The sequence below is a fragment of the Eublepharis macularius genome, chromosome 9, assembly GCF_028583425.1.
Source record: "Eublepharis macularius isolate TG4126 chromosome 9, MPM_Emac_v1.0, whole genome shotgun sequence".
Lineage (NCBI taxonomy): Eukaryota > Metazoa > Chordata > Lepidosauria > Squamata > Eublepharidae > Eublepharis > Eublepharis macularius.
Genome location: NC_072798.1, coordinates 794242 through 818586, shown reverse-complemented (window position 1 = coordinate 818586; position 24345 = coordinate 794242). Strand labels below are relative to the sequence as shown.

General features: G+C 57.8%; 2 protein-coding genes across 2 annotated transcripts in view; one reads left to right on the top strand and one right to left on the bottom strand.

The window, feature by feature from the left end:
• Window positions 1-24345, bottom strand: part of SND1 (staphylococcal nuclease and tudor domain containing 1) — a 254036-nt gene that overhangs the window by 20438 nt on the left and 209253 nt on the right. The gene's annotated exons all lie outside the window — the stretch shown is intronic.
• Window positions 17095-19050, top strand: LRRC4 (leucine rich repeat containing 4). Its single transcript, XM_054988225.1, has one exon. The coding sequence runs from the start codon at window positions 17095-17097 to the stop codon at window positions 19048-19050; it is 1956 nt and encodes a 651-aa protein (XP_054844200.1).

The window sequence follows — 24345 nt, the reverse complement described above, 5'->3', positions numbered from 1 at the left end:
TACTGGTGGATATGGATGACGCTCGGCTTGCCAGCCCCAGGTAGGGGAATTCCTGGAGATTTGGGGATGGAGCCTGAGAAGGCCAGAGTTTGGGGGGGGGAGTTCAGCAGGGGTGCAGTTTTATTATTAATTTTTTTAAATCTGTTATTTCTAGTCCATCTTTCTCAATGTGACTCAAAGTGGATTGCACAGCATAAGTCAATATGATCAACGGCTGGGACATTCAATAAACAATACAATAGGCAAACAAGCACAGTTCCAAATACAGTGCCTTAGCACTGCTGCGACAAAGCAGAAGTAACTTGGCAAGAGTCCACCCTGCAAAGCAGCCATTTCCTCCAGGGGAACTGATTTCTGGAGACCACTTGTGATTCTGGGAGGACTCCAAGACCCACCTGGGAAGCCCACCCACAGCTCTGAACTAGGGCTTGTGTGGTCCAGCAGCTAAGGAAGAACAAGCAGACGCTGAATCCAAACGAGACAGAGGGGACGCTGGCATGGAAGGCTGATGCTCCGGAGGGCTGGATCCCCTGTCCTGGATGGAGCGGGGCTGCTGCCTTCAGAGCCGGTGGGGGGAGCCTGGGGGTGGCTCCTCGTGGTCCCTGCCTTGCTGCTTGAAAAGCAGCTGTGTGTCATGGCCAAAGGTGCCTTCCATCAGCTACCTCTGGCTCGCTGACTCTCCTTTCTCAGACCCAGCCAATCTGGCCACACAGATCCAAGGCCTCTGTAATTTCACACTGCATTCCTATAGACATTCCTATAGACTTCTCAGGGACTAGGAACCGGCTGGGCAACAGAAAGCAGAGAGGAGGCCTCACGGGACAGTTCTCACGAGGTGGGGGGTGGGGTGGGGGTCTCCCAGCGATCTTCCAAGGGATGGCGCTTTTCAATCTGCTCAGAAATGGTCTGCAATGCAGGGTGAGCTGTGAAGGGTCCGTGTTTGCCAATGACACCAATCTTTCTGGACCGAGAGAACCAGAGCGGATTGCGAAACACTCCCAGAGGGTTTCTCTAGACTCAGAGAGTGGCTGACAATGAGACAAGTGCTACACAGTGTGAGTGTGCATGATGTTCAGTGTGAGTGGGCTGGAAATGCTGCACGCTGGGCCCCCGTATCCTAGCCACATATATAGCGATGAATTGGCAAAGACTGACCAGGAAAGAGGCATTTGAGTTGTAGAAAACAGTGACTCAGCATGCAGCCGCAAAGAAGAAGAGAAATCCTACATGAGGAACGGCTTGGGAAAGGAGGGACTGGCAGTAAAAGGGCCTCCTGTAGAGCCACAGTATAGCTGCATTTGGGATTCTGTGCCGTTCTGGTCACCCGCTCTCAGAAAGGACACCTGGGAGCCTGGAAAAGGGCAGCTAAGGGCAACAGAACAATAAAGAGTCTGGAGGGCTGCATTTGGGGGTCTTGGTCCAGGAACAAAAGACAACAGGGAGCCATGACAGAGGAGCACAAACCGGTGCCTGGTCCGAGGAAAGGCGGCAGAGGCCATTTTCTTCCCCCATCACCATGTCAGACCTGAGCCTTCATAGGAGAGTGAGAGGCAGACCAAGAACGCCCTCTCCAGACGGCATCCTTCGTGTAGGGAACAGGCTAAAGGCTCTCCCAGGAAAGGCAGGTCCAGCCATGGCTCTCAATCCAGGCAGCGGCTGGATACTTCCAAATAGCAAACCGCAGGAGAGGGGAACGGTCCTCATGCTGGGCAGGGGGGGGGGCTTCCCGGGAGTACCTGGGTAGGAACCTGGATGCTGGAACAGATGGACCTTGTGTCTGATCTGGCAGGGCCCTTCTTGTGCTCCCAGAGGTGAGAAAAACATAGCTGGAGAAACACAAGTCCAGACCACAGGGAACAGATGGAAAAGAAGAGCACTCGCGGAGACTGAAGCACCAGCAAGGGTGGGCTTGACACTGACACCCCCTCATCCTGCAGAGGGGTCTTAAAGCCTAGCCCGTGTCTCCCACTGGCCCTCAGTATCCTGAAGAACAGACGGAGAGGTTTGCTTTCAGCTGCAATGCTCAGCTGGCCCAGCAGAGAAACCTTCAAGATGACAAGTGATTGACGGGATTTGCCATGTACCCCGATCCCTTTCCCCTGACAAGTCTCGTATCCGAAACAGAGTGTATATCTATCTCATCCTGGTGTTGAGAGTGCTCCGTCCACAGCACAGGCAGTGTCCCTCACAGCAGCAGTAAGCCGGGACTTGTCACACCCCTCTCTCTGCCCAGAAGGAGTCTGCGGTGCTCGAGCCAGCAGCAGCACATGGGGGGGGGCAGGTGCATATAAGCTCACCAAAAGATCTGGATAAGCAAGCCACCTCTCAGACCAAACTGGGGGTGGGTGGGGGTGGTCTGGTTGGAACAGCACAAACGCATTCTGCAAAGAAGGACCCGGCTTGTGCCAAGTGGAAAGGAGGGCGTGCTCTTGATCAGCCGCTTTGTCTCAGGGGTGGGAATGGTTGTACTTGGGACGGAGTCTCCCCTGAGCGAGCTCCACTTGATCCTGTATGGTGGTAAGCCTTGCGGATGCTTCTTGACACAACCTGTTCTAACCTCCCACCCCCGAGAGCTGCTCTACCTGTAGATCCACCCAAGGGAATGAGTGTAGATCCAAGGGATGCACCCTGATGGGCGGGAGGACCAAGCAGAAACCAGGAGCCCCTGATTTCAAGGCCCAGACCCCGGAACTCTTGGCTTCTGCTTTGGTCCACGGCTGCAGATCCCACGGGTGGGGCCTACACTGCACACGTCGCACCACCTTTCTCTGGAAGCGCTCTTTCCTTTGTGCTACTGAAGCTTCAACCCTCCCTTAATAAGCTCAAATGACCGGTTGACACAAAATCCCAAACCCACAAACCACAAGAACTTTCAGGTCAGGCTGTAAAGCCCCACTGCCTGCATCTTGGGCCCTCCATAGATTCAGCGCCAGAGCTGTTATCCAGTCCCCCTCTCCGTTTTCTGTGGGGAAGGAGTCCCACGGAGCAAATATTCTTTGAGCTCCCTACAGAGCACACGAGCCAGTCCCCTGAGAACAACACGCCAGTCCTTCTCACTTGCACTTCCGCTCCACCCGCCATCACAAGGAGCTCTGACACGAGAGCTGCCCATCCTCTGAGGCACAGAGCAGAGGCCAGAGACCACCTCGCATCAGGAGTGCGTTTCCTAGCGCGTCCTGCTGCGGCATCAGAGGCTCCTCCAGCACAAGCCACCTGCCTGCCCAGAGGCAAAGAGCTGACTCAGCGGGGCATCCGTTTCCCCAGCCAACAGTGTCCAAGGACACCCCGTGGCCAGCTCTGGCATCCACAGATCGGGAGAGGCAGGTGAGCCAAGAGCATCTTGAGGACTCAGCTGTCGGGGCAGGGTGGGAGTCAGACAAGGACAAGTGCGCAAAGGCAGGTGTGGAAGGAACGGCACCATTCAAGGCCTCCAACTGCAGCCCATGCAGAAAGCATGTGGGATGCTGGGGGAGGGGCGGGCGGGCAAGGGGCCCAAACACGATCTGGCTGAGGAGGGATGCAAGGGGCAGAAGCAAGAAGAATGTCCGCTGGGTCAACAAGGTGCTCCTCTCTCTTCAGGCCGCCACTAATCAGGCCAACGGGAGGGAGTGGGGAGGAGCGGCGGCCGCCTCTAGCCACCTACAGTGCTGACTTCACAGCGGTCACCGAAGGAAGACCTCCTGTGGCACCAGAGCTCTGCATGCCGCCTGCACACGCTCCTCCAGCGCAGGAGTGCATACACTCCACCCCGTGGCTGGCTACATCACTGTGGGCAGAACAAGGTCTGGAGGCCCCTTCTTGAGGGGCTTTGCTATCCCCTGGCCCCACCTGACCTGACCTGACCTGCTCCCTCAGATTTACCTGAATCAAACCCAAAATGCAGCCCCAAAGCCCTGGCTGGGGAAACTGCTGCGCTGGCGGCTGAAGAGCATCCAAGGAGACACAAAACTGCTCTCGTTAAGCAAAGTAAGCAACCTCGTGAGGCTCTGGAGGGACTCGGGACGCCTGAAGCAGCAAGGTCCGTTGCACCGAATGAGTGCGGAGAGACCGAAAAGGGACCGGACGGTGCCAGGCAGGCAGCTCGGGATGCTAGCGGGAGAGAGGGGCACAGTGCTCCTGACCTGGATCTGGCCCCACTGGAAGTGGGGCGCTTGATGCACCCCACTCTTGTGAACGCCATGCCGGCCCAGGGCAGTGTGATCCTCTCCACAGCCAGGCACTGTGGCATGCCACCTCTGGTGCAGGCCAACTTCCGGCCACATCCGCCGTTCTCAGCCAGTGGGCAGCCAGCCGTCTACCCTCTTCGTAACCTATGTGAGCCAGCCCAGCTTTCTCCCCACAGTGTGAAAGAGAAGGGAAGGTGTGCTGGCATGAGGCTTAGGGGGAGATCAGCTACCACAAAAGAAATTCTCAAGAAGTGAACCTCCAATGGGGGGCGGCTGCAGGCAGAAGGCACAGGCACAGCCCCCCCGCCCCGGTCATTCAGAAAAGAACTCTGCCGGCATTCTCTTGCCACCCAATACCTTTACTAATCCTGGAATCTCAAGTAAAACTCTCAGTGCCTCAGAAAAAGTATGGGGTGGGGGTGGGGGTTGTACACGGAAAAATACGTGTTTGCAAATCAACCAGAAACCTTTTTAAAACGGTCTTACACAATGATTCAAAATGCTCCAGAAGGGACAACATTTTGAAAGTAGTTGAGAGTCACTTAAAGGAAAGCAAGGGGGCAGGGAGGGGAGAGAACTCAGCCTGTTTAAACTTTGAGAACATACGCAACCCTGGAGGGGCAAGATTGCCCCCCGCCCCACTTCTATAGATAAAACAGCAACAGCGCCAAAGCCAGCAACATTGCAATCCTCTGTTGGAGGAAACCTGGCTCCAAAGAGCCACATCAAGCAAATACAAGCCAGAAGCACATGACAGAGGGCAGACCCTCCCTCCACGGGCCCTCCTGGCACTGCATACTGAGTTTGTGGCCTCCAAACACGGAGGCATTTACTGCTGATAACTTGTGCTACATAGTTCACATGCGCATATTTTCTAAGTTTGCTTCTATGAGAACGTTGACAGGTTTGGACTTATTTTGGTTCTCAGCACTGCAAACTCCCTGCTGTCAGAAGCCACCTTTCCTTTCTCAATTTTCTAGCCCTGAGAAAGAAAAGTAACCAGATCTGCTTCTCACTACGGAAGTCTGTTGTGCAGGGGGTTACGACGAGTTACGGCCCTAGGCCCAGAAAATCTCCAGACAGAAGCGGCTACCTGTTGAATAGCACTGTTACAACATCCTACCCTAGCCGGTAAAGATCAGGGAATGCGATCGACAAGTGTTTGCCCACGTCAGCACTGGCACTGTGGTCTAGTGGTGAGCAGCCAGGGCCGCCTTCCCACTCCGCCATGAATGCCGGCTGGGTGGTCTTGGCCTGGCACACCCTCTCAGCCTAACCCTAACCCTCACACAATGCTTGTGAGGACAAAATCAAGGAGAGGAGAACAACGGAAGCGGCTCTGAGTCCCCACTGTAGAGAATGGCAGGGTATAAAAGGAGGGGGGAAAATAAAGCTGGTAACATCTTGTGATGTAGTTACATTTCTCAGACCCGGAATTCAACGAAACCTGCTCTCTCTGCGTAAGAATCTTAAAGACTTCAGTTCATTCGATGACTCCATAGAGTGTAAAGGCCACGTCTGCTCATCGAGTCCTCATTGCTATGACTTATGCAAATTTAATCCGTATTTTTGGGATTATTGCCTTTTTAACCATGTCAAGAAAACTAAGACTGATTTTAAATACAGGAATTATCTAAATCACTGAGTGACTATTGGCTTGGGAAGCAAATGATTTTCATTCTGTACCTGGGGTTAAAAAACAGATTCCTGACCTTCCTCAGGTTTGGAGGTGAGGAACTGCAAAAGGTGAGAATCAGAGGAATTTTTCTTCTGACACGCAGCCTTGTGATTTACAGCGACTAATGCATGCCTTTAATTTAGCCAGAGAGGTTTTAGCGTTTGTTCAAAGTAATGCCCCCTGGCAGGTGGGTCTATTGACTGCCACAGACCTCTACCCCATGAACCGAACTCCCCATCAAAGCTATCCGCGCTTGGGGGCATCACTCTAGCCACGAGATATTCCACAACTGAATTACCCTTCGAGTAAAGAAGGGTTGTCTGTCCTAAACCTGCTGCCCAACCATGTCACTGAGTGCTCTCCTGATTGCTAGCTATTATGGGAGGGGGAGAAAAAGCTCCCTAGATTCACTTTCTCTACCCTATGCACGATTTTTGTAAACCACGGTCCTGTCCCCCCTTAAGCAGTCCCCCTGCAACTGAAAACCCACGTACTCTTTTGGCCTTTTCTCACAGGAAAGGGGCCCCAGTCTTTGTTGCCTTCTTGGACAGTTCTTCAAGCGCTGCAAAATCTATCTTTTTAAAGAAACAGTAACCAGAACTGCACAGTCTCCAAACGAGGCGGCATCACAGACGTAGACAAGCGCATTACAATACGGGCCGTTTTATTTTCCACTCCTTTCCTAATAACCCTTGCAGAATGAGTTGACATTCTCACTGAGTTTTCCACTTGAACCCCAAGATTTCTTTTGATCTTGGTCTCGGCCAGCTCTGATCCCATTAGTATATATTTCATGTTAAGATTTATTCTTAATGTGCACCAATAACCTGCGTCGCTGCAGTGGACACCATTTGCCATGTTATCAATGATCCACTCAATTTATGGAGCTCTTCCTAGAGCTCTTTACAATCCACCTTGGCTTTTGGCATCATCCGCAAACTTGGCTTTTACGCTACTTACCCCACCCCCTTCCAGATCATTTACGGGCAAATCGAACAGCACTGGTACCGATTCTTCTGGGACCCCGCTGCTAACTTCCCTCCATTGCGGAGACTCTCCATTTCCCCCTGCTCTTTGGTCCCGGTCATTTAACCATTTCTTAACCCATAGGAGGGCCTGTCATCTTACCCTATGACGGCTAAGGAGACTTTGGTGAGGTACCTTGTCAAAAGACTGTTGGAAGTCCAAGGACGTAAGGCCTCCCGAGTCACTGCTACGCAAGGCAGCCGAGGGGCTTGGTGCCTCCTAAGCCCCTGGTTGGGAAGCCACCCCACACGGTCTCCCTTGGGGACAGGGCGGACTCCGCATTGCCCAGAATGGCTCAGCCTGTGCACCAAACTCAGGATGCTGGGAAGAGTTCTCTCTCCCCCGCCCGTTTCCTGCCTGCTTTGCACCTTCCATCTAGTTGGGAAAAGAACCCAAATCCAAAGCCCTTTCCATGGGAATTGCCTCGGCCTCTGCTGAAGACCAGGCCTCCAGGGCAAGACGGCAGCTGGGGCGGCCTTTTGCCAGAAGCAAAGGGGAGCGCTGGCCCTCAGGTCTCCTCCTGTGCCAGGCCAGGCAACCAAGCTTCTGGGAACAGGGCCAGAGGGCTGCTCCGTTCAAGGCTTCCTGCCCGTGGGACCCTTTCCCAAAGGGAAGATCTGGGCACTGTGGCGCCGCAGGCACGTTTGCTGCAGCAGAAGCCGTCAAGACGCCCAGCGGCACTCCCAAGGCTTTTCCCAGCATCGCTTCTTGTGGACAGTCAGGGATGCAAAGCTGGAACAGGAGGGGCCTCACCGGTCAGGATCCTGACGGTCCAGACTCTTCTCTGCAAGAGGACAATTTGCTTGGTGGGGGGCAGCCCGAGATGGGAGGGGGGCTTCTGCCACTTGTCCCCTCCTGTTACACCCTTATCTGATCAGGACAGGCCCCCCCTGCCCCCCCGGAAGTGGGGAGACCTGCAAGGATCAATGAAGGCGAGGACCAGCCTCGGACAAAGCAGGAGAAAAGACTCTCTCTCCTTCCGTCTGGAGGGGAGAAGACGACCAGGCGCCAGGAAGACAAGAAGGGAGCCTGGAAAGGAAGGGGTGGGCAACAGGTTCTGGGCATCTCCCTTCCACACCCGATTATGGAGAGGGAGAGAAGCCTAAATGAGAAGGCAAAGGCAGGCAAGGGGGCTGTGGGATCCACCCTCTTTGGGCTCGCCGGCAAGGGAGGCGCCAGTAGAGAATGCGGCATGAAGTTCCCCCAGGGCTGACCTGGCCTGCCTGGACCCCCTTGCTGCCACAGCAAAGGTTTGTGTGTGCGGGGGGCGGGACCAGCACTGGAGACTTGGCCCTCCCTACCCCTGCTGTGGGTCAGCACTGTGGGGAATGCGATGGTGGAGATGCTGGAGCTTTCGCTTGACCCAGCACGTGTGCGTGAAAAAGCAGCCGGGCTCCCTGAAAACAGAGCATCTTCCTTGGCTCAGGACAGGAGGCGGCGCAGGGCAGCCATTGCTACCCTGCTCAGTGTCAGAGCATTCGAGCCCTGCCAGGAGCTGGCAACTGGGCCCCCAATGACAGCAACCACCCCTGAAGGGGCTTACACAAAGGCCCTTTTGAAAGCCATGCCCAGAGTGGCAGCTGGCCAGCCAAGCAAGCACACAGTTGGCATGCCGAACAGCTCCAGCTGACCAACCCCCACTGGGAATGTGGCTTAGCAAGGTGGGGGGGGGGGAACCAACTGCAGAATCCCTCAGTCCGCAGCACACTGGCTCCTGGGCCGCCAGATCAGACCGAGGCCTGGACGGGAGAGAGGAGGGCCCGGTCCACACGCAGCAGGCCCAGCCCAGCCGGCAAGGCAGCGAGCGCATGTGGGGAGCGCCGCAGGAGTGGACAGGCGGGGGCGGGGGGGGGGAGGAGGACTTTGCTTTCCCAAGGCTCCAAGTGGAATTCCTGCTTGCTCAGCATTCACCTGGGTTCTTTTAGGCTCCCCTTGAGCGGCATCCCGGGGGCAAGAGGGGCCCCTCTCTCCGCCTCCTCGTTTGTGCTTCAAGCTCCAGGCAGGGCCTGGCAGTGTCCTGAGTTGGGGTGGGGTGGGGGTTCAGAAGGCAGGAGGACAGACTGGAGAAAGGGAAGGGGGCTCTTTGACTTCCCTGAGAGGCCAAAGGGGAAGCAGGAGAAGCCATGGTGCAGCCTCAGGCCCGTCTCCAGCACCGGGAAGGGCTTGTGCACTTCCCTAGGAGAGCGCCTATGAGGGAGGGGAGCCGGCCCTCAGATGGTCAGCTGGCAAAACGGCCTCAGGCTTGGCCGCTGGGCCGCAGTCAGCAGCAGGAGGGGAGAAATGCCCTCGCTATCTCGAGGGAAGGCCACTGATGGCCCTGAGTGGCACCTGCCTCCCTGTCATCTGCCAAAGCAAAGGCCCCCCTGTCAGCCCCCCTCCCGCCTTACAGCAGATGCTTTTGGTGCCTTCCGTGAGAAACCCCCCCCCACTCCCCATCGAGGAATGGAGAGACCCTCACTTGGGGCTGGAGATGCGATGGGCCCGGCTGAGTTACAACTCTCGGGCAGGCGAGGAGCGGTATTTATAGCAGCCCATAAATTTGCTTGACTCCTCATAAGTTGAGGTAATGGGTCATACTTTCGTGCTTTCTGCTGCAATTTCCGAAATGCCTTTTAATTAGAAGAAAATGCCAGTCCAGGCTCTGCGGAGACGCTTGATCTGCCAGCCCCAGCACCACCCCGTGCCCAATTACTCGGCACCGATTCCCCAGGGCACAACTGGGCCAGAATGAATTCTGCTCCAAACATGCTTACTAAGTGCTTCCAGGCAAAGCAAGCAGGCCGGTGAGCGTCACCTGCCAATGCGCCCGAAGGGGGAGCCCAGCCTGGCCCACGTTACCTACTCAGCTTCTCTGCTCTGCTTGCACCTACCAGGAGAGCTCGCCACTGCCTCCCACTGCTGCCTCTTCTCAGCAGCCACGTAAGTAATTCTGCTGCCCACCACCCCGTCGAGCTTTGCCTCCCTTCTGCCTTTGAGCTTTGCCTCCCTTCTGCCTTTGAGCTTTGCCTCCCTGGCACTCCTGCCTCCTGTAGTCCAAGTCCAGCCCCAAGCGGTTCCAAAACAGAAAGAGCAGGAGGTGGGCTCCAGAAATGCTGGTTTCTATGGCAGGAGGGAGCCCTGCTTTGATGCTGCAGCCCCCCGCTGCCCCCGCTTCCAGTCATGGCTGTGGGGCCCGCGGACAGGGAACCGCAGCCCAGCGGGCTTCCTGAGGCACAGGCGTGCGGCTCCATCTTTCTCAGCAGTAGACTTCAGCGTGGCTCTCGGATCCTGGTCTGTGCCTTCCGGCGAGCCAGCCACTGTGCCCAGGACCAGCCCAAGACCAGAAGAGAGTTTGTTGTTTGCTCACTGGTTTATTTAAATTGGGTTTTTTCCTGTTGTAAACTGCTTTGGGTCCCTTTGGGGAGAAAAGCAGAGTATAAATATTGAAATAACAAACCACCTGTAATGCTGAGGATCTATTGTGCAAGACCATGGAAATGGCACATGGAGATGAATTACAATGCAGTTGAACGGCCTGAAGAGGACCAGGAGATATATAGAGTATAACCGGTGGAAAACTTGTGTTGCATCCAACGAAGTGTGCTATGCAGCTCACTGGAAGCCCTTTGAAGCAGCAGTGGCAGCAGCAGAGAAAGGTGACTTCTCTGCTACCATTGCATCAACTTGGGGGGGGCCCTGCATCAACCTTCCCCAGGCCCGTTTGGCTAGGGATCCTCCTGACAGCGTTTTGCCATCTTCTGGGCATGGAGGCCACTGGGTGAGCATGTGGGGAAGTATGGTAAATTTCCTGCACTGTGCAGGGGGTTGGACTAGATGACCTTAGAGGTACCTTCAAATCCTGTGATTCTATTATTCTAGTGCGCAACCGTCACAGTTATTTAAGGTATCTTGGGATCTGCTTACTCCTAAACCACAGCCTTTATTGTCTCAGAAACATGACTCTTAGTTTTGATTCTTTTGCAAAAATTTGTGCTGATAAAACTGCTTGAGTATGTTCTGATTTGGATGTTGGTTGTAACATGGCTTAGATAGAAAAAATGTCTGTCGTCTGGTCTGTTTATGGACAGTTTTGACCCAGGTACCATGATGGAAGTTGACAAATTCCTGGGATCTATGAAGGCTCTGGATTCTTATCCAGACTGGTTAATATGGTAAGGATTATGTATTCACAGGTTGCGGATGTCCTTCACAAATCAATTATGGACTCAAGAGTGCTGACTCTTGGCCTCTCAAAGACTCAGTTGTCCACCCACAATTTAAAACTATTCCTACAGAAGAATGAGGTCAATTCTCACCCAGTCCCTAATCGGCCTTTCTGGGTGAGGTGCTTGAGAAAGCAGGAGCAGGCCAAGTACAGGCCTTCCGGGACAACTCGTGCGCTCTGCATCTTTTCAGTTTGTTTTCAGGTTGGGCTCTGGGAGGGAGGCAGCATTGGTGGTCTTAGTCAAGGTCCTCCGCCTGAACATTGACAAATGCCATGCCTCTTCACTGCGCCGACTGGATTTATCTGCAGCCTTCGATACAGTGGACCAGGCCACCTTGCGGAGACATTTGGAGGTAGAAGCAGGTGACACAGGATGCCCTGGGTGGGTTTAAATCATGCCTTATCGATGAGACTCAAAGGGGTTGCCATTGGATACCAATTACCATCAAGGAGGGATTTTGTCCTGTGAGGTCCCACAGGGCTGAGTCCCGTCTCCCACCATAATCAATCTCTATGTAAAACCCTTAGAAGAAATCGTTCCTAATTTTGGACCTGGGGGTCATCAATATGCTGACAACACCTAGCTCTGTATCTCTGTCCAAATCTCCTGGTGATGTAGTAGCGGTCTGGAGCCACTGTCTCTCTGCTATGGTTAAATGGCTGAGAGTGAACAAATTGGAACGAAATCCTGGTAAGACAGAAGTAATGCTGTCGAAGGCTTTCACGGCCGGAGAACGATGGTTGTTGTGGGTTTTCCGGGCTGTATTGCCGTGGTCTTGGCATTGTAGTTCCTGACGTTTCGCCAGCAGCTGTGGCTGGCATCTTCAGAGGTGTAGCACCAAAAGACAGAGATCTCTCAGTGTCACAGTGTGGAGAAGATGTTGGCAGGTAATTTATATCTACTCAAGATATAAGTAGATATAAATTATCTTCTCCACACTGTGACACTGAGAGATCCCTGTCTTTTGGTGCTACACCTCTGAAGATGCCAGCCACAGCTGCTGGCGAAACGTCAGGAACTACAATGCCAAGACCACGGCTATACAGCCGGGGAAATCCACAACAACCAGAAGTAATGCTGATTGAGAAGGGAAGATCCTGATGGACACTTTTTGATGGGGTGCTGCTAACCCTCACTGACTGTGGAGTCTAGGGGTAATACTGGATCCAGCAGTACTGCTAGAGAAGGAAGAGCAGCAAAAACTACTTTCTTCCAATGGCTTAGCTCGGAAGATGGCTCCCCGATCTGGCCACCTGGATCCATGCCACGGAACACCGAGACCAGAGCGTTGTAATACTCCCTATATGGGTCTGCCCTTGGAGACTCCCGCTGGCACAGAATGCCACAGATTAGTCACTATCAGGAGCTCAGTGGAGCTAGCTTATTACACCAATTCAGCAGCCACCCCCTGGGCTCCATTCAAGGTGTGCTGGCTGTCACACATGTACCGCTTCATGGCCTTGGACCTCAGTTCGGCTGGGCTGCCTCTCCTCTGCCATGACAGCTTTGCTCATGTGTTTGGGGCCTTCTGCGGGTGCCGCCCAGCAAACGGGCAAGATCAACGACAGCCCACACGTGCGCATTCCCTGCCGTGGCCGGCCTGAAGAGGTGAGGAAGGCTCCCACACTTCTGTCATTCCACAAAGTATGTAAAACAGAACTGTTCAGGAGGGTATGTCTATCAAGGTGACAGGGCTACACTTTTATGGAACGGTTCAGGAAGGTGATTTTATACAGAGAACAGGGCTGGGACTAGACCACTGGGAATAGTACATATTATGTTTGCTGTATGATTTACCTTGCTCTCACTGCCTTGTTCTCCGCTTATGCGGTATCATCTTCTGCATTCTTTAACATAACATGTTTAATACTTCATGCATTTGCTTCAGATTTCGCTAATCCTATTCCTATTACATTGTTTATTAGATGTCTAATATTGTTGACTGCATTTACTTACACTGCGTAATCGCCCTTGTGAGAAAGCCAGGGCATAGAGAGAAAAACTGAGCAGCCATGGACCTGACCTGCATCAGCCACTCCCACCTGGCGGATTCTTTTGGCAGTGGAAGGAACGTGTTGGGGGAAGGGGTCCCAGAGCCCAACATCACACAGAGGAAAGGGGCTTTGCAATACGAATGGTAAATGATGGCAGCAGCTAAGCACTCGTCTGAGCAGCAGGTGGGACGCCTGACCTGCTCTTAAGCTTCAAGTCTGTAGCTGAGACACAGGAGATGCCCCCCCCCCCAATTCATGGCCACTTCTTCCTCCAAAACCCCCCCCTCCTCCTCCTCCTCCTGGGAGCTTTTGCTTTCTGTGCCTCATCCATGGAAGAACACGGGTGCAACCCCCTCCCCAGACCTCCAGAACAGCCTGCTGGAGGCATTCAGGGGAGCTTTTTCTGCAGCGGGAACCTTCAGGAACCAGCGCAAGGAGCACGTTAAAGTTGCGCAGGCACCAGGCTTTCCACGGCTGTCACTGGCCAGCCCAACTGTAAAATATGCCCTTTTGCATCCTGCATGGCCTTTAAAGGCCTCTTTGCTATTGGCTGCCTTGCAGCCAACAACGCCTAGGGTCGCTGTGGGGGGGGGGGCAGCAGAAGTGACCAGCAAATGAGAGCTGGCCTCGCAGGTGCAGAAGCTGGGGGTGGGGTGGGGGGAAGGGAGCCCAGCCCCCACCTTGAAAAGTCTGACCGGAAAGCATCAGGCAGCAGCCAAGTCAGGGGTAGTTTTCATTCCAGAAATCAGCTCAGGTTAGCCACGCTCTGGTGCCGCCAGCAGGCAGGCCTGGCAGGGAGAGCTGGCTGCCCTTTCTGGGGCAGAGGGGAGATTCTCCGTGGGAAAGGAGGGGGACGAACTGCACACGGAGCCCCCTCCCACCCCTTCCCCAGGGCTGCCTGAAGGGGCCCGAGAGGCTAAAAGCTGGCCCATGCCAGCCACCCAAAGCTTTGGGTCTGATGGGGACGGCGGGGGGGGGGGGATGGGGGGGATGAGGTCTCCTGGGTTTTTCCCAGCTGAGCTATTCCCCCCCCCCCGTGGGCTACAAGGGTCACCTGCCATCCTGGAGCGCTTTTCAACACTCAACTGGAAAAAGGAAGTTGTCCAGATGCAGCCTGCAGTCGGACTGAGACAGGCCTGCCAGGGCCCCCAGACCCCCCCCCCCGTGAGCCTCCCAACTCTGCAGTGCTCCTACCCCCGCCCCCACCCGTCTGGAGAGTGGGGCACTGTTGACATCTAGTGGCAAATCAGAGCAACACCACGGAACATGCCTGCTGGGTGCCAACACAACACCCCTGACCCCGACCACTCAGGTGGCAAAAGATTCCAAAACGAACTCTGGGAGATCTGGGTTCAAGTCCCTGCTCAGTCACAAAGCTCCTTGGGGACCTTGAACTTGTCACTCTCCCGGGGAGGGGACGCATGCTCGCTACCTGAAGCACCACGCAGGAAGCATGGGGTAAAAACATGACTATGAGAAATGGACAGGAAACAGAGACCTGCTTCGCTTCAAGACTCCCCGAGTCCCTTGGATGCCTGGCCACAGGCAGTGGGGCACTGAGGGCTTCCAAAACTCACCCAGAGACTGTGGGGAACAGTGGCTGAGGGGGGCCCACAGCCTTTGCAATCCCAGGCTCCCTTGCAGCCCACAGAGGGCCACGGTGCAGCTGCCAGGCACCAGCCCTTCCGCTCAGCTTCCTTATGGAGCTCAAACTGAAGGAGAACAAGGGGGACGCCAACAGGCCAGCATGCCCCCCACCCTGCCTCTTCCCTGAGAAGACCCTTCCCTCTCTCTGGCAAATAAGGGACCTCCAGTGGCAGAAAGCAGGGCCACAACGAGAATCCAAGCCTCCTACTTCTGTGCAAGAGCTACTGCTTTGCAGGATCAGGTCCCATTGTGCCCACGGAGACCAGCATCCTGTTGCCAGCAGTGGCCAGCCAGGTACGTCCACGTGGCCCCAAGCAAGGCAGAAGGCAACTCTGGGCCCCTGGCAGCTAGCTGGCCCCCAGAGGTATGCTGCTGCTCTAGCAAACAGCCCTCCGCTCATCACAAAGAGCAAACCTTTCCCCACCAGACGGAGCAGGAAATCAACTCCCAAAGGCCTTAGTCCGGATACCTCCCTCCTGTGGCCCTCCTGGCAGGCTTTCGAAGGGGGTCTTCCTTGACCTCTCGTTCATGCACCTGCCTGCCAGAGGACCGGGGGGGGGAGGGGGGAGCCCTGGTCCTCTGCAGGCTGCTGAGGCACGTGGGGGAAGCCCTCCCAGCTCTTCCCCCAGCCCCAGCCAAGCTCTGGGCACGGCCCCCGGGGGGGGGGGAGGGCTCTCCCTGCAGACGGAGCTGTACCCAGGGAGGGGGCAGGAAGGGCCGCGGCTCAGGGGCGCCAAGGCGCTCAGTCCCGAGGACAGCAAAGTCAGGCCGGACCGGGCCCCACAGCAGTCCGCGCCACAGCCCCCTGCGCCAGAACCAAGCGAGGCACGCCGCCCGAAAGAGCAGCGCTGCCGGGACCCACCGCGGCGGCGGCGGCAGGCAGCAGGGCCCCTCGCACCGGGCGGGTGCAAGCCGGGGCTCTCTCTCTTTCCGCCGGGCCAGGAGGGGCCTCTCCAGGGAAGCCCCCACCCAGCCAGGGCTTATTCGCGGCTGCCGAGCCGAGTCCCGCGCCGCCTGCAACGGGCCCGCCAAGCCCCGGCTGGCTTCTGCCGAGAGCGCAGAGGCGCCGCTCCGTCCGCACGCCCCTTCCTCCGGCCCCGCGCTCGGCCAGGGAGCCCCGAGCGCCGCAGGGGCCGAGCCAGAGCCCCCCGTGCCGGCTGTCCCGCGGAGGCCCCGCTCCGGGCCGGCCGCTCCCGCCTCCCGCGGCGCCCGGCCGGCTTCTGTTCTGCCGGGGAGCGGGGCCGGCGGCCGCACGCTCGGCGGGCTCTCCGCCCCGCGCCCCGCCCCGCCGGCTGCGAAGCCAGCTCAGCACTCGTGGCCCAGCGCGCCCCACCCCCGGCGGCGGAGCCGGCCCCGCGCGCTCCTGCCCGCCCAGCCCCGCCCCGCCCCGCCAGCGAGGGGCGCCGGGAGCCCCTGGGCAGGCAGGCAGGCAGGCAGGCAGCGCTCCGGCCGCGGGCGCGCCCACCCAGCCCCGGAGGGAAGCGGCGGAGGCGGCGGCAGAGGAGGGCCGGCGGGCCGGCGAACGGAGCCCGCCCGAGAAGCCCATGCGTCAGCGGCGGCGGCACATTCCCGCTCGGAGTGAAGGACAAAAGGATGCGAGAGCCGCCCGGGCGGCTGCCGCCTGCACCCGCGCCACCGCCGCCGCCACCCCCCGCAGCAGCCGCAGCAGCAGCAGCAGGAAGCGAAGGCGCAGCAGCAGCAGCAGCAGCAGCAGGAGGCGGCCGGCGGGGCGCGAGATGGTCCCGGCCGCCGCCGCCGCCGCCGCAGCCCCGCCCGCCGCCGCTGCCGCAGTCGACCGGCCGGCGAGGAGGCGCTGAAGGCAGCCCCGGCCAGCCGCTGCCGCAGCCCGCCGACGCCGCCTCCGGGGCCGCCCCGGCGCCGCGCCAGCCTTGACGGAGGCAGGCCAGGCAGGCAGGCAGGCAGGGAGGAGCGCGGCGGCCCGCGCCGGCAGCCAGCTCGCCTCCGCCGCAGCGCCCGCCGCCCGCCCTCGGCCCGCCGCCGCCGCCGCCGCCGCCGCCGCCATGGGGCGGCCTCCCCGCCGGCAGCGCGGCCCGGCCCAAGGACACCCGTGCCCCGCGCCCGGCCAGAAGGCAGCCGCGTCCGGGGCGCCGCAGAGGCGCACTTAGAGGCCAGGCGAGGCGAGGCGAGGCGAGGCGGAGAGGGCTCCATCTTGCGCGCAGTGCCGCGCCGCGCCGCCGCCGCCTGCCGGGGAAGCCCGATGGGGCGAGCCTAGGGGGCCGAGGAGGGCACTGCGGGCAGCGCGCCCGCCCGGCGGCGGCCCATGGCGAGCGGCGCGCTGCGGGCGGGCTGAGGCGCGGGGCCGCTTCTCCGCCGGACGCCACCTCGCCAGCCATGGTGAATTATGGACGTGCCACAAAATGAAGCTCTTGTGGCAGGCGCCGGTGCCGCACGCCTGGAACGCCGCCCCGCTCGCCGTGCTCTCCCTCGTGGTGCAGACGTGGCTGGGGTGCGCGGCGGCCGCGCTGGCCGGCCCGCAGAGCTGCCCCTCGGCCTGCTCCTGCAGTAACCAGTTCAGCAAGGTGGTGTGCACGCGGCGCGGCCTGGCCGAGGTGCCCCCGGGCATCCCCTCCAGCACGCGCCACCTCAACCTGATGGAGAACGGCATCCAGCGCATCCAGGCCGACACCTTCCGGCACCTCCACCACCTGGAGGTGCTGCAGCTGGGCCGCAACGCCATCCGGCAGATCGAGGTGGGGGCCTTCAACGGCCTGGCCAGCCTCAACACCCTGGAGCTCTTCGACAACTGGCTGACCGTCGTCCCCAGCGGGGCCTTCGAGTACCTCTCCAAGCTGCGGGAGCTGTGGCTGCGCAACAACCCCATCGAGAGCATCTCCTCCTACGCCTTCAACCGCGTCCCCTCGCTCATGCGCCTGGACCTGGGGGAGCTCAAGAAGCTCAAGTACATCTCCGAGGGGGCCTTCGAGGGCTTGTACAACCTCAAGTACCTTAACCTCGGGATGTGCAACATTAAGGACATGCCCAACCTGACGCCCTTGGTGGGCTTGGAGGAGCTGGAGATGTCCGGCAACCACTTCCCCGCCATCAAGCCGGGCTCCTTCCACGGGCTCAAGTCCCTCAAAAAGCTGTGGATTATGAGCTCCCAGATCAGCCTGATCGAGCGGAATGCCTTCGATGACCTCACGGCCCTGGTGGAGCTCAACCTCGCCCACAACAACCTCACCTCTCTGCCCCATGACCTTTTTGCCCCTCTGAGGTATCTAGTGGAGCTGCACTTGCACCACAACCCTTGGAGCTGCGACTGTGACATCCTGTGGCTGTCGTGGTGGCTGAGGGAGTACATCCCCACCAACTCCACCTGCTGCGGCCGCTGCCACGCGCCCCTCCACCTGCGGGGCAAGTTCCTGGTGGAAGTGGACCAAACTGCTTTCCAGTGTTCGGCCCCCTTCATCATGGATGCCCCTCGAGATCTAAACATCTCTGAGGGGAGGGTGGCTGAGCTCAAATGCCGTACGCCGTCCATGTCCTCTGTCCGGTGGTTGCTGCCCAACGGGACCGTGCTGAGCCACGCTTCCAACCACCCCCGGATATCAGTCCTCAATGACGGCACTTTGAACTTCTCTCAAGTGTTCCTCACGGACACGGGGGTGTACACCTGCATGGTCACCAACGTGGCAGGGAATTCCAATGCCTCGGCCTACCTCAACGTGAGCACAGCCGAGCTCAACACTTCCAACTACAGCTTCTTCACCACCGTCACGGTGGAAACCACGGAGACTTCGCCTGAGGACATCTTCCCCAAGTTCACCAAGCCAGTGCCCACCACGTCCACGGGGTATCAGCCGGCCTACACGACCACCACCACCGTGCTCATCCAGACCACCAAGCCGCCCAGGCAAGACCCTGCTTCCGACAGCCACGACCAGATGCAGACCAGCCTGGACGAGGTGATGAAGACCACCAAGATCATCATCGGCTGCTTTGTGGCTGTGACGCTGCTGGCGGCAGCCATGCTGATTGTCTTTTACAAACTTCGCAAGAGGCACCAGCAACGGAGCACCGTCACCTCTGCCAGGACTGTGGAGATCATCCAAGTGGACGAAGACATTCCAGCCTCGGCGGCGGCGGCGGCGGCAGCCACCACTTCAGGGACGGCGGGTGGATCAGGTGAGGGGGCAGTTGTACTGCCAGCTATTCATGACCACATTAACTACAATACTTACAAAGCATCCCACGGGGCCCACTGGACAGAAAACTGCTTGGGGAACTCGCTGCACCCCACGGTCACAACTATTGCCGAACCTTATATAATTCAGACCCACCCCAAGGAGAAAGTGCAGGAAACGCAAATATGACTCCCCCCCATTATTGAACAAAATGCAATAGGATGCACAACACAGAAACGACATCAACTTTTGTACAGAAAGGTGAGGGTGGGTGGGGGGGCAGAATTTTTCTTGTATATGCTTATATATTAAGTCTATGGGCTGAGAGAAGAAAAGCAAATGACCTTTAAAGCGTCAAAAAATCCCTATTTTCTAACATGTCCGTTCTATTGAAAAGGAGGAAGCAGTTACATGCCACCATCACTCCTCAAAATAAGGCAAGTTGACAGTGAGCCTTTCTGGAGTGAGGCTGTTCAAAATCGAGAGATAAAAGAGAACATTGCAAAATCCGAGGGACTCACAAGGGGTGGGGTGTGTCCTTTTTAGAAGATGCTACTTAGAATGCAGTAAAAACAAATTCGTTTCTATAGAGACACTTTCTGAAAGCCCGGGGGGGGGACAACCCCCCCCCCCCGTATTTACAGAGTTATCTTATTTACAGAAATGCGCACCAAGGGTTTGTACTGTGCCAAAATGTTACAAATGCAATAAAAGTCCATTTTTAAGAGAGGGGGGGGAGAGAGAGAGGGAGAGAGAAATACCACAAGGGAAATCTATTAAACAGCAAACGACACTCTCACGCACACGCACAAGACCAGCAAGCATCTGCGCCACCTTCTCCCAGTGTGGCTGTGTGGTTGACCATGTGCCAAGGCCCAAGGGGGGGTGGGTGGGCTGGCCTTGCTGGATGGCATGCAGCCCTCTCCCCCCACTGAAAAGCAGACCCGCTTTGCGCTCAGACCGGTGGCTTCACTTTGCACCACATTCCTGCAGTCCATTTAACCCTCTGTGCACAAAGCTGGGTGTGCAAAGCAGGCAGAGAGGAGGAAAGAAATGTGGAGCAAGGACACGGGAACAGCCACCCTCCCCTCCTCCTGTGCCGGTCAGTCTTGCGGGCAGTTTGACCGATGATTGTAGAACCGTGAAACGACGATGTTGTGCTTTCTGTTCGTTCTTTTGCTGACGCAAGGGTGAAGGGCACCATGTGGCGGGAGAGCCGGGGCTCTCATCCCTCCTGGTGCTTTGGCTCTCCCGAGGAGGGGGGGGGGGCTCAGCAGCGGGCTGCGTTAGCAGAGGGCACAAGTGTCCCCTCCTGTGACCATGCAAGCAGGTGCCACAGGAGGCCAGGTGGGCAATGGGGCAGGGGGGGGGAATGGAGCCGCCTCCCTCCAGGGAGGGAGGGAGGGAGGGAGGGAGGGAGGGGAAGGCCGAGGGGCGCTCTGGTCCGCCGAACCCACCCTCATGACTTTGGTTGCTCATTTCAGCTTTTAAGAACTGGAGATTTGGCCAAAAGGGTGACAACCTGGCGGGGGCGGGGGCGGGGGCGCGTCAATCCAAAAGCCAGAATAATCTGACTGTAATTCTAAGACAAGTGTATTTTTGTATTTTAATAAATATTGTTAAAATTTGTAATAACGCAATGTCCCTAAAGGGTTACACTGAATGCTGGAGGTGGGGGACTGGGGAGGCAGAGAGAATAAAAGCCCCAGCCACGTTTCCGGAGGGGGTATGGGGAGCGTTCCTTCGCTGCAGTGCTGACATTGAAAAGGTTTGGAGAGTGGGGGTGGGCAACGGAAGCTAAAAAGGGTTCCTTGCCAAGAAGTATTTTATATTGGTTTAAATCTCCTCTCCTTGAATTAAAATAAAACCATTTCAAGTGCTAGAATCAGCCATAGACGTCCAGTCTGTTGCCAGCGCAGCAGCTGGGAGAGGGGCACGCAGGCCCCCTGCACCCTGAGTTCCCCTCCAAGGGCACAGTGGGGCAGAACCCCAAACGCCAAACACCTCCACTCCCTCCCCCGCACGCCCACTAAGCAATCGAACCCGGAGACGGACACAAGGGTGCTCCGTTGCGATGTAGGAGGGGGCAGGTTCTCCCAGCAGCCCTGCCAGCGAGGGGCTTGGGACTAGCTAGGCATTTGGGAATGGCGGGTGCATAACTCCGTGTGTGTGTTTTGGGGGGGGGCGGGCGTAAGTAGGGATGCTTGGTGGAGCCCTCACGGAGGCATCTCCACACCCAGGATGAAGGCGGTGGCCTTTTCTCTCCCCCAGCCCCAGAAAAGCCTCGCTAGCTACAGCTGCCCAGCCCCCCTTTGCGTGGGCACAGGGTAACTGCCCAGCTATTCAAGGCCCAGTCCCGTTAGCAGCAGTCAGCAGAGGCGAGCAAAGCCTCCCCCCCTCTTCCCCCCATGGAGGCCAGGCAGGCAGACACTTGCTGCAGGCCTGAGGCTGGGAGGGGGCATCTCTAGAGCCAACAGAGGGCCTGGGAGCAGCAGCAGGGGCGGCTGGGCTGGGAATGGGAAGGTGACCCCAGCGGCAGAGGAGGAGACTCGCGCCCCCTTCCTTTGCCTGCTCAGACTCTGCCCTGGGACGCGCGCAGAGGAGCCTGCCCTTCTCCCCCCACCCCTGGAGTGCAGATCCCACGCTGGGGGTTGGCCAACCCCAGTCGAAGAGTTGGGGGAGGGGCATGTCCCCCAGCTTTTTGCCTTAGGCCAAACCAATCGCACTGTTGTCCTCCCAGACTAAATCCTAACACCAAATAAGAGATCTCCTTTCACAACATTGCTTTTTTGCCTGCAAAGAGGAATCTTCTCTGGATATCCCAATCCCCAAGGGTCTTAAGCAGAACCCTCGGCTCTTCTGCCATGGGCCCACCAAGAACACCTCTTCAGTTTCAGGGCTGAGGGGAGGGGATGCTTGGAAAGCAATAGGCAGGAAAGCAACAGCTAAGCTGTGGTTTACGGGTTTCCTTGCCTAAAATATTAATTTGTCGTTAAAGGTGGGGGGAGGAATAGAGGAATGAAGGAAGGAGCAGCTCCAGAGGCAGCAGGGACGGGGAGGCAGCTCCCAGGCAAAGGGCAACGGGTGGCCCTAGCTAAGGAAGCAAACCAAGCCACCTTCCCCTAGGCCAGGAGGCAGCCGTGCAGGTTCAAGGATGAAACTGCGTTGAGCTGAACTGGAAGTGAGCCAACCTGCCTGCTGTCAGCACATGGCTACATGGGGTGGGATCCCTGCATGTAAAACATCCAGCTGCCCCAGGAGCTCCACCGCTACCCAGCCAGCTCCCTTCCTCCCTCCTGTGCAGCCACTGTATTTCTGTCCACAGTGCAGCAGTTCAATGCCCCCTTCCCCCCCCAAACCACTTCCAGGGGCCCAGGCGTGTGAAGTGCAAGGCCCCTCCCTCTTCATGGGCCCAGGGCTGCACCAGGCACCGTCCTGAACCGGCTCTTGGGCAGTATTGAAGCCAGCCCTGCTCTGGCTTTAAAAGCCCCAAGGCTCCCATTGGGGAGGGGGGTTGCCGAACTGACCCACGGCCAGTCTCCAGGGCCTGCCTTTCTGGCCCAACGACATGTGGGAGGGGATGCGAGGCAGCCGGCGCAAAGCAGCAGCCACGCCATGAAAACCCACAGCCTGCCTCTTCCCTGTGGCACTGGCTTTTATCGCTTGGAAGGGCCCACGAATGAAAACGCAGCAGTTCCAGCAGCAGCTCCACCGCCAGCGAGGTTTTTGCCCAGGGGCTCTCTGTCCATGTGCCGCCCCCTCCCCAGACCCTGAACCTCACTCACCCTTTTGAGAGACAAGGAAAGAGAAAAGGACCAGGCGAGAATAGCTGCAGTTGGGCTGAAATGCTGGGCTTTTAATTTTGCCTTTCTGTTAAAACACCAGAGTCAACAATGCACCCAGTTGTACGAAGAAACAAGGGAAGGGGAGGCGGAGGCCCCTCTGTGTGCGCGTGTGCAGACACGCGCACGCACTCCCAGGCAGAGCTCCTTTGCTGTGTTTTGAAAGTGTGGAAAGTTGACCATCAGCACCGGTGCTTGGGCAGCAAGGGACAGAGGGGCCCTCTGGGTGAAGAGGCTGCTAGGGGCATGGGAGTGGGAGGCCCCCGGGGCACGGCCCACCACGTGAACAGGCCACCACGTCCCTGGAAGGGGCACTGAGGCCAGCAACCACACCAAAGGCCACTAGGAGAACTCGGAGGAAGGTGGAAGCGTTCTCTGTGCCCCAGTGCGCCCTCCCTCCCTCCCTCCCCATATGGGTTCCAAGCTGCCAGGCCAGGTAGGCCTCCTTGCCAGGCCACCTCCTCCGTGGGGCAGAAAAGGCCTCTTGGAGGGGCTGTCACCCCACCCCACCCCACGACTTTAACTGGCCTTCGATTTTGCCCTGCTCCGTGGCAGAGCTCTCCCAGCAGCTGAGGATGCCAAGAGCTAGGAAACCACGAATTGCTGTTATAAGCGCATTACTAGTACGGCAAAACCAGCGAGAGACGAATCTAGGGAGCCGGTGTGGTGGGGTAGTTCGGGTAGGAGCTGGGAGACCCTGGTGCAGATCCCCTCTCTGCCATGGAAGCTTCCTGGGGGGCCTTGGGTCAGTCACACTCGCAGCCCAGCCTACCTCACAGGGTTGTTATGGGGATAAAATGGAGGCGAGGAGGAGGAGGTAAGCCCCTTTGGGCCCCCACTGGGGAGAAAGGTGGGGCAAAAATGAAGTCAAGAGTTAAGCCAAATAGATAAACGACTGAAGCATGCACAGCATCTACATCCAAGCACTGAAGGCAGGGAAGTGACGAACATTGCTAGTGCCCATCGAACATCTGCACCGTGCCCTGCCCAGGGGACGAGAAGCTGCAGTCGCTGGCAACAGCAGGCTTCCTGGGGACACTCGCATGGCAAAGGGGGCACACCGTGGTGAGAACTGCCCGAATGGGTCGGGCTCTGCCCCCCAGCGGCTCTGGGTCTTCTCCAGCAGGCAGCGGTGAGGGAACCCGGGAGCTTGCCCCCTGCCCCTGGGGACCAGAGGCCCACTGTCTGTGGACATGGGAGGCCCCATGCCGAGCATCAGGGCCAGCAGCTGCTGAGAGGCAATCCCTCCGATTAATCCTTTAAAAAGCCAACGGGGCTACTGGGCAAATCCTCCCATGGGTGGATGTTTATACAGCGTGCTCAAGCTATGTGGGGCTGCAGAAAGCAAGATGTGATGAAGCGAGGAGACGAAGTGACTGCCGAGAGCAGGAGGGGAGGGCGCGAAGACGGGGGGGGGGGGGGTGGCAAGTAGACGTCTTTCCTTGTACTGTCCAGCTCTGTCTGTGTTGAGAGTGGAACAGGGATGACGCTGGGGGCTGTGCACAAGCTGGGCGTCTGCAGAGCAGAGCCCGAAGGAAAAGGGAGGCCAGGGGGAGGCCAAGGGCAGAGGCCAAGGTGACCACACCCACCCAGGCATCAGAGCCAACCCACCCTTGAGCTCAGCCTGAGTGCTCACCATCCG

Excerpts from the sequence above, each read along its gene's own strand:
- LRRC4 (XM_054988225.1), top strand. The coding sequence starts at position 17,095 with ATGAAGCTCTTGTGGCAGGCGCCGGTGCCGCACGCCTGGAACGCCGCC.